Here is a 16,187-nt window from a genome sequence, read left to right as displayed (position 1 = left end):
TGTTTGGCTTCACACGTGGGACAACCAGCTCTAGTACTATGAAGTTGAGGTTCTACTATAAAACCAATTGGCAATCTGAGGATTCGCCCAACCTATTTATAAACCCATGTAATGTCTCTCCTCTTATCAATGTTGGACTCATTCTCAACAAAAATATGATTCTATTCATAATTACACCGAAATCTTTTAAGATAAAACTCAACTTTAATTAGACCAGCACTAGCAAGTGGTTAAGTTGAAGCGATGTTGGAACATTGACTCATGACAACTTATTTACAAACTCATGTACCTAAATTTAATATATATATATTACTAGAATTCTCAACAATGAATATAATTAAAAAAATTAATAAAATAGTTAATCAACTTGATCAATGATCGATGTTAATGTTCATAGTGTATGTATAAGTACTAAGAACACATATTTTTGTGTATATAATTGATTTGTTAAAGTCAAAGCTTCTAAAGTGCTTATGTATATAATTAAAGAATTAAATATAATCCCAACTTGCGAAACTATAGTTCATCTCATCCTCTATAAAATTAAAAACAGAGCAGTTTTTTTTTTTTTTTTTCAATCCAAAGGCCTTTCAAGGTACTAAGAATACGAGTGTCACAAAACAATTGGTTCAATACTTGAAAAAAAAACTTTTAATCAATTATTTTATGACACTTGGTGCGATGTGATTTTTCGCACTTTTATAAAAAAATTCCTTCAAATATTAAAAATGAGTGGGTGAGATGACGAGTGTCACATCCCGGAGCCCCCATCACACCTTGGACTTGACTCCACGGTAGCACGATATTGTCTGCTTTGGGCCCTGACCACACCCTCACGGTTTTGTTTCTGGGAACTCACACGAGAACTTCCCAGTGGTCCCAGTGGGTCATCCATCCTGGGATTGCTCAGGGACGCTACTCGCTTAACTTCAGAGTTCCTACGAAACCCGAAGCCAGTGAGCTCCTAAAATGCCTCGTGCTAGGTAGAGATGGGGATATACATATATGGCTTATAGGATTCACTCCTCTGAATGATGTGGGATGTTACAACGAAATCAAAGATTGTCCATCTTTCCAATTAGAAGTGCGTTGAAATTTTTACTAAAAATTTAAAATGTTTCTTCAAAACCAATTTATGCTCAAAAATACTTTTAGTAAAAGTACTTCTAGCAGAAGTATATTGAAACTTTTACTAAAAATGCAAATGGATTTTTAACTCTACTTCTAGTATAGATAGAATTGTCTTTGGTAATCTGCAAGCGTTTTTAGTTATTAAAAGCACATTTAAACTTATCCTTAACTCCATGTATAATTTACCTAGAAAAACTATATAACCAAATATTTGCATGATCAAATTTATGACCTAAATTAGCAAAGTCGTCTATGTATTGTTCATCGTCCATATTTTCTACTTTGTGGTTTTTTTTTAATTTTAATTTTTATCTATGACCTTTTGCTCACGTCACCATCACCTAGGCATAAACCTGCTGGGAGCTGGAGTCAACGGTTCACATTAATATGTTGATATTGACCAGTAGGAACATGACCACAACAATTAAGCTTTGCTATATCAATTGGATAGCTTTCATTTTCAACATACCTAAGGGGGAGGTTAGGGCTAGTTTATAAATGTTTTTAAAATGACTGAAAATGTTTTTTAGTGAAAATAAATTTGAAACCAATCTCAATAAAAATCTAAGTAGATCCTAGAAAAACACTTAAAGTGTTTTCTGCAAGAAGCACATATCTGGTGCTTCCTAAAAAGATAATTGAAGTGCTTTTGGCAACCAAAATCAATTTACAAAAACACTTTCAATTATTCAAAAAGTCATTTCAACGAGTGCAATTCAGACGCTCTTGACAAATTGAAATAAAATATACAAAATCCTTGTATTTGGTTTTCTAGTCCTCCTCATATAGTGACCCTTGTATTTGGTTTTCTAATCCTCCTCATGGAGCGACTTCGAAAGTGTTCTTTGACTTAGTTCACTAGGAATCCTAAGTGAATCCAAGTTGTAATTTACTATGTTTCATAAAAAATAAAAAAAATAAAAAAATAAAAACATGATGGCAATTGGTCACAATCCCTAATGGGCTAATTTATTAATTAACACTTTGGGTCAAAAAGCCCAAAATGAGCTTGAACTTTATGGGCTTTAACAGAAATTGGACTGCCCAATCAGCCTCGAATTATATCGGGTTTTTCTCGGGTTGAACTTCGGGTCGTCAGGACACACCAGACAGAAAATCCAAAAGGGGTATAAGAGTCATTTCACAATAACGCTATTTCTTCTTCAGTAGAAGTTGATATTTTCTTCCCCAGTCAGCTGTAAATCAAACAAAAACCGTTTTCAAGCAATCACCTTTCTTCTGCTAACTGCCATGGATGCCGCTTCGTGCTCAATTCTCCGAGCTCAGCCCTTTTCTTCCACCGCCGCCGTTTTCCCGCCAAGTAACAACCCCACCGCCCGCTTCTTCGCCCTCCCCAAGAACAACCCCAACTTGGTCCCTTCATTTTGCTCCACTTTCCCAAGAAACTCAACTTTTCCCGGAAAATGCCTGCACTTCGATCGGTTCACCGCTTTCAGCTCGCTATCCAGGGCTCAGGACCAGAACCCATCTCAGGAACTCGCTGTTCTCCTCGAAGTCGACGGGTGGGACGATTTCTTTCTCCTTCTTACTCCAAGCATTTCAATTTAATTGCTTTCCTTTACTTCACAGCTTCTTTGTTTTATTTTTATTATTTTCTTGGTTTATTGAAGCTGTTTTTTGCTGCATTGTTCGAATTGGAGTTGGGTTTTCTCGGAGACCTTTTTCTTGATGATTTCTCTTTGTTTCTTTCAGGGTTGTTATGGATGCTTATCGGTTGGGGAACCGCTAAACCTTCAATGCAGGTGAGAAAATGCAGTATTTTCATCCTATTGTATTAAATTTTCTTGATTAAATTGCGTTTTATGTGTTAATATTACTGTATTTTTTCTTGTGATATATTGGCAGCATTTAAGAAGCTTGGACTTGACTGTGCAAGTTGGACAGAGCCTGTTTACTTGGATCTCCTAAGGTGGGAAATTAAAATGATGAGTAAAGATTCATGAATTTAGATTATTTAATTGGTTTCTTGTTCTTTAAGTTATTTATTTGGTTTCTTTTTCTTTAAGTTATTTAGTAGGCTTGAAATCATGATTCATGACTTGCTTCAATCTAGTATGAGTCAATTTAATTACATTTCCAAGTGTGTATCTGGGTCGTAGGGTTTTTCGATATGAAAAATCACAAGATTCTGACCCATATTACTTGTTCGTTTTACAATCATTCTTTGCCTTATTCATCATAATTGGTTCAGATAAGCGTCTGGACTAAAGGTTTATCAATTTTTATACTTAAGGTTCTGAAATGTAGTTTATGTAATTTTTCAGGAAGAGCGCTGGTGATGAGCAAAATATGGTGAATTTGTATTTTAATCGGGTGTGTTACTCTTTTGTCGTCTTTCAAATGAATGAATAGCTTGAAGTAGCTTTTCGAAATTTTCCTTCATTTAGTATCTTTTCTTCTGAATCTACTGTTAATCTGTCCTGCAGATTGGTTGGCCTAGTTCATTGCCTACAAGTGAGAAGGAGGCATTTGTGAAAAATGTTCTGCAAAGAAGGTATGGTCTTATTAAGGGCAAAGAAGGTATGGTTTTAGGGATGCATCTCAACATTTATTTCTGATCTTACCACTGAGATACAAGTCTAGACTTAGGTACTTGATCATACACAAAAGGAAATATTATAGTCTTTTGAGTCAAGATTTTGATCATATAGTTATGTATACTGAGGAACAAAAATAAGGAAAATTTATAATTCCAGGGCTAATGAGGGATCTGCTTTCGGTTAATAACAATAATAAGAGAACTGTTTGTATATTTTTCCAGGGAAGGTGAGCAGGGCTGATTTAAAAACAACAGAACCTTTTTATTGTTTTCCACTTGAAGCCACCTATAAAAATTATCAATTTTACACAAAAGAACTGGCTGCTTGTCTGAGATAAGTGCAAACTCATTTCACTTGTTACTTTGATAGCTTATTATTTTGTATCTTACAATACAAGGTAAAACCTTAAAATTACAAAACACATTAATGAATGGGAGAGTAAATGTCCTTTTATTTTCGACTTGTATCTAAAAAGTAATTAAGTCATGCTTTCCCATATGGAGAATGAAAGTAGCTAATATTAATTTGTTTTTGGCAGAAAATTGCAATGGATGAGTTTCTGATGTCAGAAAGCTTGACTTTACGACCTGGAGTTGAAGAGTGAGATTCTGATGACAGAAAATTTACTTGGATGATTACACAATCTTTTAGCTCTCAAATATACCGAGCCTAAATTTCTGCTTGATATTTTTACCTTCTTCAAATATGGATAGCATGGACTAAAACCATGTGCAAAACCTCTTTATTTGTACTCATTTAGTCATTCTTGGCTTCAGCTATACTTCCGGAATTTCCAAAATTTGGAATTAGCTTAAAGCAATACATAGAACTTGGGTGTGAATATTTTTCACCATGACCAGCATTTGGAAATTCTGCTGAAGTGTTGCCAAAGAAATGATGTGAAATCGAAGGTAGCTTGCTACTTGTTATTTTATTTCAAGAATATACCAGACTTTTGCTCGCAGAAGTTTTGGCTTAGACTGGGCCTTAGGCATGCTGGGAGTTTATTCTTGACAAATATTCGCGAGTCTATTGGTTGATAGTCTAGATGAACTGATGATCCTAAATCTATAGGAAGCTAGAAGTGATGAACCATTGACAAACAAAAACAACTGGACTAGAAATAATCAGTTTACCTTTAGTGAGATTTCATTTGCATGTCAATGCCATGTCTAGTTGGATGTTTGTGTATATCTTGTTTCTCCATTGTTTCCAACAGTTAGACTTATTTTCTCCTTTCCATTTGCAGGTTTATTGATGATACATACAAGTAAGGGATACCTGTGGTTGTACTGACAACTTATAGTAAGAGTGGGTATCGAATTGCCAGGTAATAACAAACATTTTATTCTTTGTTTTTATGCCTTTTTTTTGTTGAGTTTCCAGACAGTTATGAACATGCTCTGGGCTTTGGAGACTATGGAATGCACTGTAGCTATGACTATAATTGGACAGTAGTTTCTTTCGATGTGGTCATAAAGGACTCTGCCACCGACATAGCTGCAATTTTATATTTTATTTTTTCATCCCAAATTTCTGCAATAGCACAGATTCTAGTGTCACTTGACAGCATATGCGATTTCCATTGTGGAAAATAGTACATTGAATTATGATAAGTTTTAATGCGACTGATTGATCTATTAATCATTCTTAAGCAACTTGTCATTAGCTCTTTGTTTGCAAGTTAAATACAGTAAAAGTATGCTAAAAAATGTAGTTAAGTACACAGAAAAGCACATATACACATACATATTTGTGTGCATATAATATTGAGCCAAAAGCTGCAGTTAAGTACTCTCTATTAATCCTTACCACCACATACCAGTTTTAGTTCATTATGTTCCTTATGGATGGTATAGGACTGTGCTAATACTCCATTTAACACTTTATAAATGTCAGATCAGTTGTTGGAAAGCTTGGCGAGGAAAGAATTTCAAAGCTAAAGATTGTCGGAGATAAGGAAATTGAACAGAGTTTGTGTACCCAACTAGTAAACGATACAGGATTATCATCTGGTATGGATGAGCAAGTAGCTAAGGAGGCAATAAAAGCAGGTAGACTCTTCATCTTGGGTTGATAGTCATGTATATGTTTTGTGATATACATTTTTCCAGTGCAGAAGGTTGGGTAGTAAGGGGCTCTGTTATTGGTTTATGGGTCAGTTTCTGCTGAGAAACAAAGGATTGCAGAGGAGGTTGCATCTATGCTAAAGCTGAGTGTAGATATTGATACTAGCCCGTCTGAAAGGTTGGCATGTTTCATTGATTTTTATTGTTTGTTAATGTTAATTCGGTGCTTTCAAGGTTTGTCTGTGTCCACTGATTATTTTTGTTTTGTGGGTTTTCTGATGTTCAGGGTTTAAGAGACTTATGATTTTGTCATGTTTATATATGATTCTGCTTACATTAGACTAGGAAGAGATTATATGCCAATTTTGAACCGTTTGAACCGTTTGTGGTATTTAATTCTTTGCTCTTATGGTCGGCAAATGCTGTGCAAGTTCTTGTCCTTGTTTTCTTTGCTACGGTATTTACTTTTCTTGATCGCAATTTAATATTTCAGCGTCATATTAGTTGTCTTAATAACTGGGTAGAGTACTAGGCTGTCTATTCTATGACCGAATTTCTTGTTCGCTTGGGCTGATTCCAACTATTGACTTGACGTGTTAATTGTTTTGTTGCAGGAAGCCAGTCTGGTGTGGCTGGAGCTGAGCGAGTGGGCATGCCGTGTGTTGTTTTATGAAGCAGGTGAAGGCTCTTTTTGCTTCATTAATATGTTCCTGTTGCAGATTCTCACCTACATTTTACGTGCTTCATTTTTGAATTGCTCAGAACAAATCTCTGCCAGTTTACAATTGCTTTTTCCTGTGTTCATGTAGTTTGACGGCTTAGAGCTGTTTTAATTTCTCAAACAATTTTTATCCGTTAATTTAACCATGATAAAATTGTAAAAGTTCTCAAGAAAGAAGGAAATACATTAAAACTTTTTGTACCTTCAACAAGAAGCAAACTATTTTATTTTTACACAAATGATATTGGAGAGGCGGATTCGAATTCATGTTCTTAACCAATTCAACTACAAGTCAAACAAATTTAACGGACATAAAACAAAAATATCGTGTACAAGAAATAAAATCGGGCATTAAACTAGTATTGATCAAGGACCAGGTGATGATCCTAAAAGTGCGAGACCCACATTACACGCAGCCGCTGCCGTACCAAGTGCTAATTTTATAGCTAATCGCCTTTTATGGTGCTTATGAGCCTCCTGAAAATACAAAGTAGCAAAGAATTATAAAAGCTTCACGATATAATCTAGGAATTAAATTAAATTAAATGTAAGATAAGACGTGATCCGTTATAAAATATACCACGTCTGAAGTAGCTTTCTCGATATGTTTCTGAGTCCTTTCTTTGAACTTGTCCCACAATTGTTGGCATTGTGCCGATGTGAATAAAGCATCCTTCAAAGAAACCTAGTTCGGAGTTAATTCTCAATAACAAATTAGTAGTTCAGTTATATACACACACACACACACACACACACACACACTTCCTGTTTTATGTGATCTATATCTATACTTCTAACTATCTATTACTAGAATGTCTTTGCCAATTAAAAATCAATAAAAATATTATTATACCCTTCCATGCATAATTAAAAGAAAACCAATGAAATTACTATTACCTTATACATAAACTACATATTAATAAAATCATATTTGTCAAACAAAAACCAATAAAATTACTATTATACCCTTTATGCATAAGTGAAAATAATAGAAAATAAAAAATATAGGCATTAAAGTAATTTCGCACGAAACAGGTTTTTGCTGCTTTTTTTTTTCCTTCCTCACCCACATATGACCATAGTTTTACTTCTCTACTTCTCTCTCCCGCTTCCTACTTTTTTCTTTTTTTAATTTTAATTCCAATTTCTTAATTTTTTAAATTGTCATACATTTAAACACACAGATAATACTAGAGAGACTAAATTTGTAAAATTTACAAATTAAATGATGTGTTACCAATAAGAATGAGCACGTTTATTAACGCTTAAGTAATAATCAAATAATCAAATTTCATGTCTTTTGTTTACAAAATTTTGTTTATAAATTTAGTCTTTCTAGCATTATCCTTAAACACACACATAGTGTATGACTTTTATCTAGGGGGGATACCAAATTTGTAGACTAAATTTCGTAAACTAAATGATATAGAAGTTGATTAGATTATTACTTAAGTCTTGATTAACATGCGTATTTTTTTTATTAATAACATATAATTTAGTTTGCAAATTTAGTTAACCTAACATTACTTATTATATAAATTAAGCAAAACACATTAAATTAGTAAATACCTTTTGCCAGCTCGAGGGAAGAGCGTCTTCAGTCTCTTTCATTAAACAAGAAAAGAGAATTTCTTCAACATAATTCGGCTTCTCGTCCAAGTCAATGACAGACATAACCGCCAAAATCTTAAGACACTGCACAAAAAAGAGATGAAAAAAAAGGTTACAAATTAAACAAAAACACAATAATGTAATGTTAATGTTAATCCTCCGTTGATTAATATTAAATTAAGTTGTTCTCAGTGATTACAGCAGAGCGGGCTTCTTTTGTAGCAGCTGTGATTTGCTTCGTCTTTTTCCAAATCCTAGGCTGTGAATGGCTATCGTAACAGAAGACGCTTGCAAACCTGAAAATTGTTAACCAATTAAATTAGGCAACCAGAAAATGACAAGAGTATTATATACAGTGACAAATTTGCTTTACCTCAGTTTCATTTGGGTCAAAACTTTATCAGCAACAATATTGTCTCTTGCTTTTTGCTCCACCACGTTTCTGGCAAAGTCGCGTAAATCTTGCCCCATTGCGTTGAATTCTTTTTCGTTCAACTCAAAACTAACTTTTATAGTTGATAACCTTGCCATTGCATTTTCAGTCTCAAGCATAAGAATTCTTCTTATTGAAACCCACATGTCTTCTCCACCATGCGCAAACGCTGGGTCTGCTTGACTAGTTAAACATGCAACAAGTTGTTCCTACAGTCAACATTATACAAAGTTTCCCAAATAAATAATTTTCTTTTATTCTTAATACAACGATATGATTTACGCTGAGGGGTGGGGAGATTTTTCGGCTAAGCCTAAGCCCCACAATGACAAAGTCATGATAAATTGATAACGAACTTGTCATTCAAGGGAGTCTAACCTAATAATTTCCACTTATAAATGAAGAGAAAATAGCATTATACCGTAGTACTAGATGCTCCTAATTAAGTAATTTACGTAATAATGTATAATCAACATATAATTTATTTAATAATTCTATATATTGAATGAAGCACATATAACTGACTACATTGAGTTTAGTCTCTAAGAAGTTAACCCTATCATTGCTCATACACTATCTATTAGTCTCTAAGAAATCAACAAGTTACTGGTATACGGTCTGTAATATGGAGATTAACTCTATCATTGTACGTGCGACTAGCATATATTAGACAGTGTGGAACGAAATTAGTTTTGTGTAGAAATATTACCTCATATTTGTGCTTCAATTCTGACAACTTTGCACTACGGACACATAATGCATGTGCATTTATATCACGTTGAAGCTTTTCTACAATGCTTGAGAAACTCCAATTACTATGTTGTACGGCAGCATCTGCACGGATAGCTTGCATGGTTAATTCAAGAGAGTTTTAACGAAAAACTTACAGTATTGTTCATTTTAACGAAAAATCATATTTTTATACTAAAAAGTCAAACCTGATACTGTTCACTTTATCCTTTATTTTGTCCTTATCGTTAAAACTCCAAGTTGTCAAATCCTTTTCATTAGTTTTTTTTTAATTCAATTCATCCAATTAAGTAGATGAAATGCCAACAATGATGTAAGTTTAAAGAAATTTGTGTCTTGAGAAACAATTAACAGAATGACAAAGGATATTATATATACCAGCACATCCTTGGCGAAATTCTTGCATGGAAGAAAGAATACAGGCACGAAGAGACGCAGCAAATCCTTTTTCTGGGTCCAGTGACGTCACCCCCGCTTTAAACCTTTCAAATGCATTAGAGCTTAAGTGTCCCAACATGGTATTGTACACAGCCTGGGCACACTGTACAGTCCAGAAGAAAGCAAGATTACGAATAGGAATGGTAATAAATAAAAATAAAATAAAAGGGTGATTGACATTGAATTATGGTTCGGTTGAATATTTCATATATACATATATTATATAGGCGAAACTCTTATTTTTCAAATAACAACCTATCTAAATTTAAACATTCAAATAAAACCTAAATTTCAAATACCCTGTCATGTAGACAAATTTATGACCAACTATTACAATACATTTACAACTTATGCCACAAAATCCTAATTTGGTCAATAAATGTTATTGCTCATCCTAATTATGATGAGCAATTAAATCCATATGGATATTTTACCTTTCTTGCATCATAAAATTAGCAACATATATAAATTAATTTACCAAATTAAAAAAAAAGACATATCTTGTACGGAAAAAATCATATTGTTTGAATTATGTAATTACCTACATACAAATTAATTTACCTACTTATAAAATATTATACTAATTTTCCTGCATTTTGAATCATGTAATTTACCTACACACAAATATTATACTAATTACCTACATTTAAATTAATTTACCTATTCCAAAAAAAAAAAAATAGTGATATTAGATAATGTTCGAATGTTGTGGGTTTGTGCTTGTGCGCAATTAAATAAACTTTTAATCTAATGTACATAAATCATGTAGGTAAATTAGACCATTTTGGAATTAAATTAGACCCTTTAAATTTGGTTTGACGGAATAGGTAAATTAGACTATTTTGTAGGTAAAAATTGTGCGGAACATATAGCTTTTGTTTTGTGTATTAGGGATTGGAGTATTAGCCGAAGTTGTTTAGGTTTAATATTGTGTTGGTAGGTAAATTAACTTATATATTTAATGCACAAAATTATGAAATTAGTATTATTATTTTTCAATTGGCACGTTAAAACAATTTGAAAGTTAATACATTGAATATAGTCAATATACAATGAATGGCATGAATTATTTTGTAAAATATAATATAACAGGTCACTGATCCAAAAATCTCATCCAAGTATTAATAGGGGTAGTTTAGGTATTCGGAAAATACACAATTTGAAAAGTCAAACTTAATTAAAGAAATTGTTTAGTTGGAGACTAGTCAATGGGCTTTATTCAAGAAAACAAAAGGAGATGGATTTTAGTAGAGGAAAATATAGTTTCAAGGGGTAATATCAAATTTTCAGTATTATATATCGTATCTCTTGAACATGCATTCCTCATACATGGAACTGCCTAAGAAACTGAACCTGTATATTTACCAAGAACATGAACTTACAAGCACAAATATCATACTGCTCTGCCCCTATTTTCTTGAACTGCAGTATGCAGACCTAACTAAAATTTTTGTTAACTACACTATTAGAAAAATACTCGTAGAGCACAAACTTACAAGCACAAATATCATACTGTGCCCCTATTTTCTAACATTAAGAACAATTTAGTTCTATTCTTATTCTTTTGTTTTGAGGGAAAAATACTTACTCAGTACAAGTTTACATTGGGCACAAAGAACCGTCCTAACCTGTAAACAATAAGTCTTTGATACAAAACAATTAGCCAGAGAGGAAGATAAAGTAGCCATACCTGCAATGCTCTCGACTCCAACATGTGTCGTTTCATCTTCCTTACACCTTCGTCATAGTACACGACCTCCTTGTCATATCTGTATGTGATGCACAAATAAGCAAGATATATATTTCTCAAGGCATACAAATAAAGTCATAAGTAGTAAAGCTAGAGTGGAACTTACTCAGAAAGATAGTTGTATAGAATTGAGCTGACCCTTCTACCGAAATCTGGTACAGGACCAGTTTCAGCAGCTTTTTGCAATGCCAACCAGCCCTAAATTATGTTCATGTAAGACTTTGTTCACGGTATAGAATTAAGTAGAAGAATTTCAAAGCATCAAATGGATTATAGTTAAGTATAAGATACATACTTTATTTTCCATCAACTGTTTGAATATATCGGTGGAAATCTCTTCACACCGCAAAGTGGCAACCATAACCTAATTAAGGTACAGTGTATGCATAAGAGAGGTGATGGCCACAAATGAATTAAATTCTTTAACTGGGAGTTGAGGAAACTAATAAACCTTGTGAGCAGGAAGGTCCAGGTCCTTGTTCAGTTTGATTACTCTCCACATCTCCTGTGTACTAAGAGAAAATCCTGAGGCAGGGACAACGCTCCTTTTATCACCAACAAGGCCTCCTGAAGAAATAGAATTGACAAAGCGCTGCCTCAGTTGAGCAACCTGCATGATATGTGCAGGCCATACTTGTAAGTATCTATCTACTAAACTCTAATAATGAATGAATTTACTTAAGGCTGTTTGACAACAGTTTTCGGCTTTCAATTTAACAAAAATAAAAACATATATACTATTCGTTTGGTAACTAATTAATTAAAAATTTCGGGGAGGTGAAATTTTGAACCCATGCATGGGTACAACCCTACACCCTATGTGGATTCATACTCTCAGCACGCCCCCTCACATATGGTAAATTTCTTAGCCTAATGCAGGTGCGGCTTTTGAACAGATGCTAAAACACACCCCAGGAATTAAAACCCAAGAAAAAGGAAAATGGAATGGACAATATTATGATTTTAGGACATGGTGAATTGCTTCTGATATATATAGTGTAAGGGTTACCTCCTCCTTGAACTTCTCCTCCTTCTCTTGATAGTTGGACAAAGCAACTACTTGTACCTTTATTTCAAAAATGTTAAAATCAGAGACAAAGAACACACAGGCTGTCAGACTGTCAGCGAGCAGTGGAAGGTGTAAGAGATCGAACTCACATTAAAAAACACAGTGAGCGGGGAATTTTTATGGGCTTGAGGCTTTGAAACTGCATTCCACATCTGCAGAGTGTAGAACATAGATATATATGAGCAGATACAAAAGAAGGAAAAAAAAAAAAAAAAAAAAGAATAAAAAGGGGACCGACAAAACTACCTTCTCTGCGTCTTCCCTTAAGCGCTTCTCCAGCAGTACAAAAGGGGCCTAAATGAACACCGGCAAACAAGACAGTTAATATGTAAACAAATTTATAATTTTTCCCACGCACTCTTCATCCTCTTACACACTTTTCTTTTATTTCTGACTATCAAACTGAAACAACTAACAAAAATTAATCAAGGGTGTCTAAAGGAAAGAAAATTGACGTGCATTTTCTATCATTTCTCTATATTTTTTATTTAAAAAAAATCATCCTTTTGATATGTTTCTCAGTACCTTTGATGGCTTGTCACGCACAACAAACATTAGCGTCGTTTTCTTAGGGGGATCGCTGAATAAGCGCATCATAACCTTTTACATATTCACAAACATTGACAAAAACCAAAAAGATGATTCAAAAACCAGAAAATGTCAAATAATAACAATGAATGTTGAGATATAAGTACATGGTTACAGATAAGATGAGCACCTGAAAAATAGTTTTTAGTAAAGGTTTGCTCGCAGCATGCTCCCGACCAATATCATGGTACCACCTGTATATATATAATATCCAAATAAGTACAAAAGATTTGATCTCTGTATATGGCTAAGATTGGCCATCAGTCAAGTAATTCCTGGGTTATCTAGTTAATGAGCTTACATATTTATGAGCAAAATGTCCGAAACTGCCAGCGCAAATAGGGCGATCCGTTTCTCGAATGTATTGTCATCCTGATTAAACCAAATTGCAGAGGAAGAAGTACGAAAAGTGAATATATACGAGGATTTGAGCTGTATTTGCCATATATATTGTGATCACTTATAATTACATGAATTTGTTCCAAATTAATTTCATTTAAAATGTTGCTTTTATTTTATTTTAGAGTAATGTTAGGTAGATCAACTTTTTAGATCCAATTTATAAACTATGTCTCAGTGTCACTAATAAAAAATAAGGACTTTAATCAATATTAAACCCTATACTTAAATAATAAGTCAATCATCAACAATCATGTCATATCCCTAGATTTGATATTTGATGTGCTCTTTGAAGTTCTGCAAGCACATGAAATCGAATGAAGATTCTCTGTGGATCCTCTTTATGAGGATATCCTCTACGGATTCTCTTTGTAAGGATCCTTGAGATCCGTGAATCGTGTCCGTTCATCATACATCGTGTGATCAGAAATCATTTTAAGTTTTATTATTCAAAATTGAACACAAATAGTACCTAAAAAAAATTGACCACATAATGTACGATAAACAGATACGATTCACATATTTCCGAAATTCTCACAAAGAGGATTTAGAGAGGATTTGGATTCGATGAAATCAGCCTCATTTTTGTGCGGCTACATTAATTATGGTTAGTGTCCATATATGGTGAAACGGGTGACCTGATATGTGACCACGTTAATAGTGTACGACAATTTAGCGTTTTAAATAGTGGGAATTATTTAGAAAAACGCCCATGAGTTTTTCTTCTGCTTTCCAAAAATAACATTAGTATAAGGTTTTAAATTATTTTCAAAAAAAAAAAGAGAGATTTTATTTGAACCCATATAATCTCTTTCTACACCCAACTTATTCTTTATACCCATATAGTTTTTAATTAAATTATCAATATCTCTTTAAACCCAATTTTACTACCTAAACTACCCTCACAAACCTAATATAATATGCAAATTTATCTTTACACTCATTTTAAAAATAAAAATCCAAAATCAGTGTTCTACAACTACTTTTCCACAACTCGTTGATTGAGAGTGTAATGTCCATACATATATGGAGTCGTGTTTGATGAATTGGTCAAACGAGCAATTTGGAATCGTGAAGTTATGTGGGTTTATTGATAAATTTTAGTTTGATTTCCGATTTTATCTTGTATTTGATGGTAATTATAAAATAGGGTAAAACTGACAATTCACATTTTAAATTTAAGTTAGGTGTAGAGTGAGGTTATATGGGTTCAAATAAAATTTCTCAAAAAAAAAATCATAGTGTTAGTTTTTCCATCTAAAAACTGAGATGTCATGATAAATTTTCACCAAATGATAAATTTTAGGGAGTTTTACTGATAGGGGGTGGGTGGGAGAGAGAGGGGGTGGTGACAATCGGGTAGAGAGGGAGAAAAGGCTGGTTTCACATGAATCGTTTTTAATCTTATATATATTTTCTAAATTCGATTTTAATCGCTCATCAAAAGTCATATATATAGCCATGTGATTATGTGAAGATGGTAAAAGTATGGTGGGAAATAATGCCACAGAAGCAAAGACCAGAACAGCAAGCACTGGATTACTGAATGTTTTTGTTTCCCATTTTGCAGAAACCCCAGCCATCAACCCTAAGCACATGACCAGCAATACCAGCCTAACCCAATACCACAAAGACGCTAACTTTCTTGGAGAAAAGGGCTCCGCCACCGCCCCAAACCCCTCCGCCCCCTTTCCTTTTAATTTTTATACTATGCTACAAAATTTATTTTCTATATTTAATCCACATGGCATTACACAATTGGTTTTATCCTCACATGAATGCCACGTCAGCATCCTAACAGACTTTCTAATGGAAGTGGACGGCAAGGACAATTTTAATGACCAAGCCAATACATAAATGACTAAACTGAAGAGCTTGAAACATAAAAAACTACGCTGATGAGTTGCAAAAATATAAAGGCCATTTTTGATAGTCCGACTAAACATAAAAGTAATGCTAGAGAGATTAAAGTTGTAGATTAAATTTTGTAAACTAAATGACATGGAAGTTAATTATTGGATTATTATTTAAACGTTGATAAACGTGCTTATTTTTTATTAGTGACACATAATTTAGTTTGCAAATTTAATCTTCTTAACATTACTTTAAACATAAAGATGATTACCTCGCCTCTCTCACTGCTATCGCTACCCTCCAAATCCATGGCGATGGTGCAAGGCTCAATGTCGACACACTTGGCTATCCAAATGCCCTTCGTTGTTTGGCTCCTGAATATTTAATTAATTATACACAAATACTGATTACATATATATAAACTAGCATATGTTTACACACTTTATGTGTATTAACACTTTTTATTTTTGTTTTTAAAATGGAAAATAGAGAGGCAGAGAGAGAACGTAGGTGGGAGTGGGAATGAGAGGATTTTGTTTTTTTATTTTTTAATTTCTAATATTCGATATATCTTAACGTCACCCATAGGTGATGCTTCTATAAAAAACAGTAAAATATGGTTAAGTGAAATTACATTATACTCATCATTTTTTGTGAGAGAGAGAGAGAGCGAGAGAGAGAGTAGTGCACATATGAGTGATCATGTGGAAACAAAGCATGCATGCTAAATGCAAAGTCAAAACTAACTAACTTTCCGCATTCTATTTTCATCTCCTGAAAGCCGGTGGCGAAAAGATGGTTCATCAAAGTGCT

General features: G+C 33.6%; 1 protein-coding gene and 1 pseudogene across 2 annotated transcripts; one reads left to right on the top strand and one right to left on the bottom strand.

Annotated features, from left to right (window-relative positions):
- The first annotated feature begins 1,821 nt into the window (after positions 1-1,821).
- LOC103961650 lies at positions 1,822-6,369 on the top strand (annotated as a pseudogene).
- A 282-nt stretch (positions 6,370-6,651) lies between these two features.
- Positions 6,652-15,801, bottom strand: LOC103961651 (protein ROOT HAIR DEFECTIVE 3 homolog 2-like). Of its 2 annotated transcripts, none has more exons than XM_048582795.1 (17): positions 15,646-15,801; positions 13,423-13,493; positions 13,252-13,315; positions 13,059-13,133; positions 12,780-12,827; positions 12,623-12,685; positions 12,474-12,530; positions 11,916-12,074; positions 11,760-11,828; positions 11,571-11,662; positions 11,405-11,483; positions 9,655-9,817; positions 9,236-9,360; positions 8,467-8,735; positions 8,293-8,389; positions 8,052-8,177; positions 6,652-7,167 (listed from the first exon to the last, which is right to left on the bottom strand). In XM_048582795.1, exons 1-17 carry the CDS (start codon positions 15,682-15,684, stop codon positions 7,024-7,026), a joined length of 1,740 nt encoding a protein of 579 aa, XP_048438752.1. In that variant the 5' UTR covers positions 15,685-15,801; the 3' UTR covers positions 6,652-7,023. The 2 variants fall into 2 exon arrangements, with proteins under 2 accessions (XP_048438752.1, XP_048438753.1); XM_048582796.1 differs by having other exon boundaries at positions 6,652-7,155.
- Between the last annotated feature and the right edge of the window lie 386 nt (positions 15,802-16,187).

Source organism: the organism of the source record quoted next, unplaced genomic scaffold (genome assembly GCF_019419815.1).
Source record: "Pyrus x bretschneideri cultivar Hongxiangsu unplaced genomic scaffold, Pyrus_bretschneideri_v1 Contig19, whole genome shotgun sequence".
Classification (NCBI taxonomy): Eukaryota; Viridiplantae; Streptophyta; class Magnoliopsida; order Rosales; family Rosaceae; genus Pyrus; species Pyrus x bretschneideri.
The sequence above is the reverse complement of the archived record's forward strand: the minus strand, read 5'-3'. Positions and strand labels throughout refer to the sequence as shown.

Coding starts and splice junctions, on each gene's coding strand:
- LOC103961651 (XM_048582795.1), bottom strand. CDS start 15,684: ATGGATTTGGAGGGTAGCGATAGCAGTGAGAGAGGCGAG. Junction 13,316..13,422: donor GACATTTTGCTCATAAATAT/GTAAGCTCATTA, acceptor ATATATATACAG/GTGGTACCATGATATTGGTC. Junction 11,484..11,570: donor CTATACAACTATCTTTCTGA/GTAAGTTCCACT, acceptor CATCACATACAG/ATATGACAAGGAGGTCGTGT.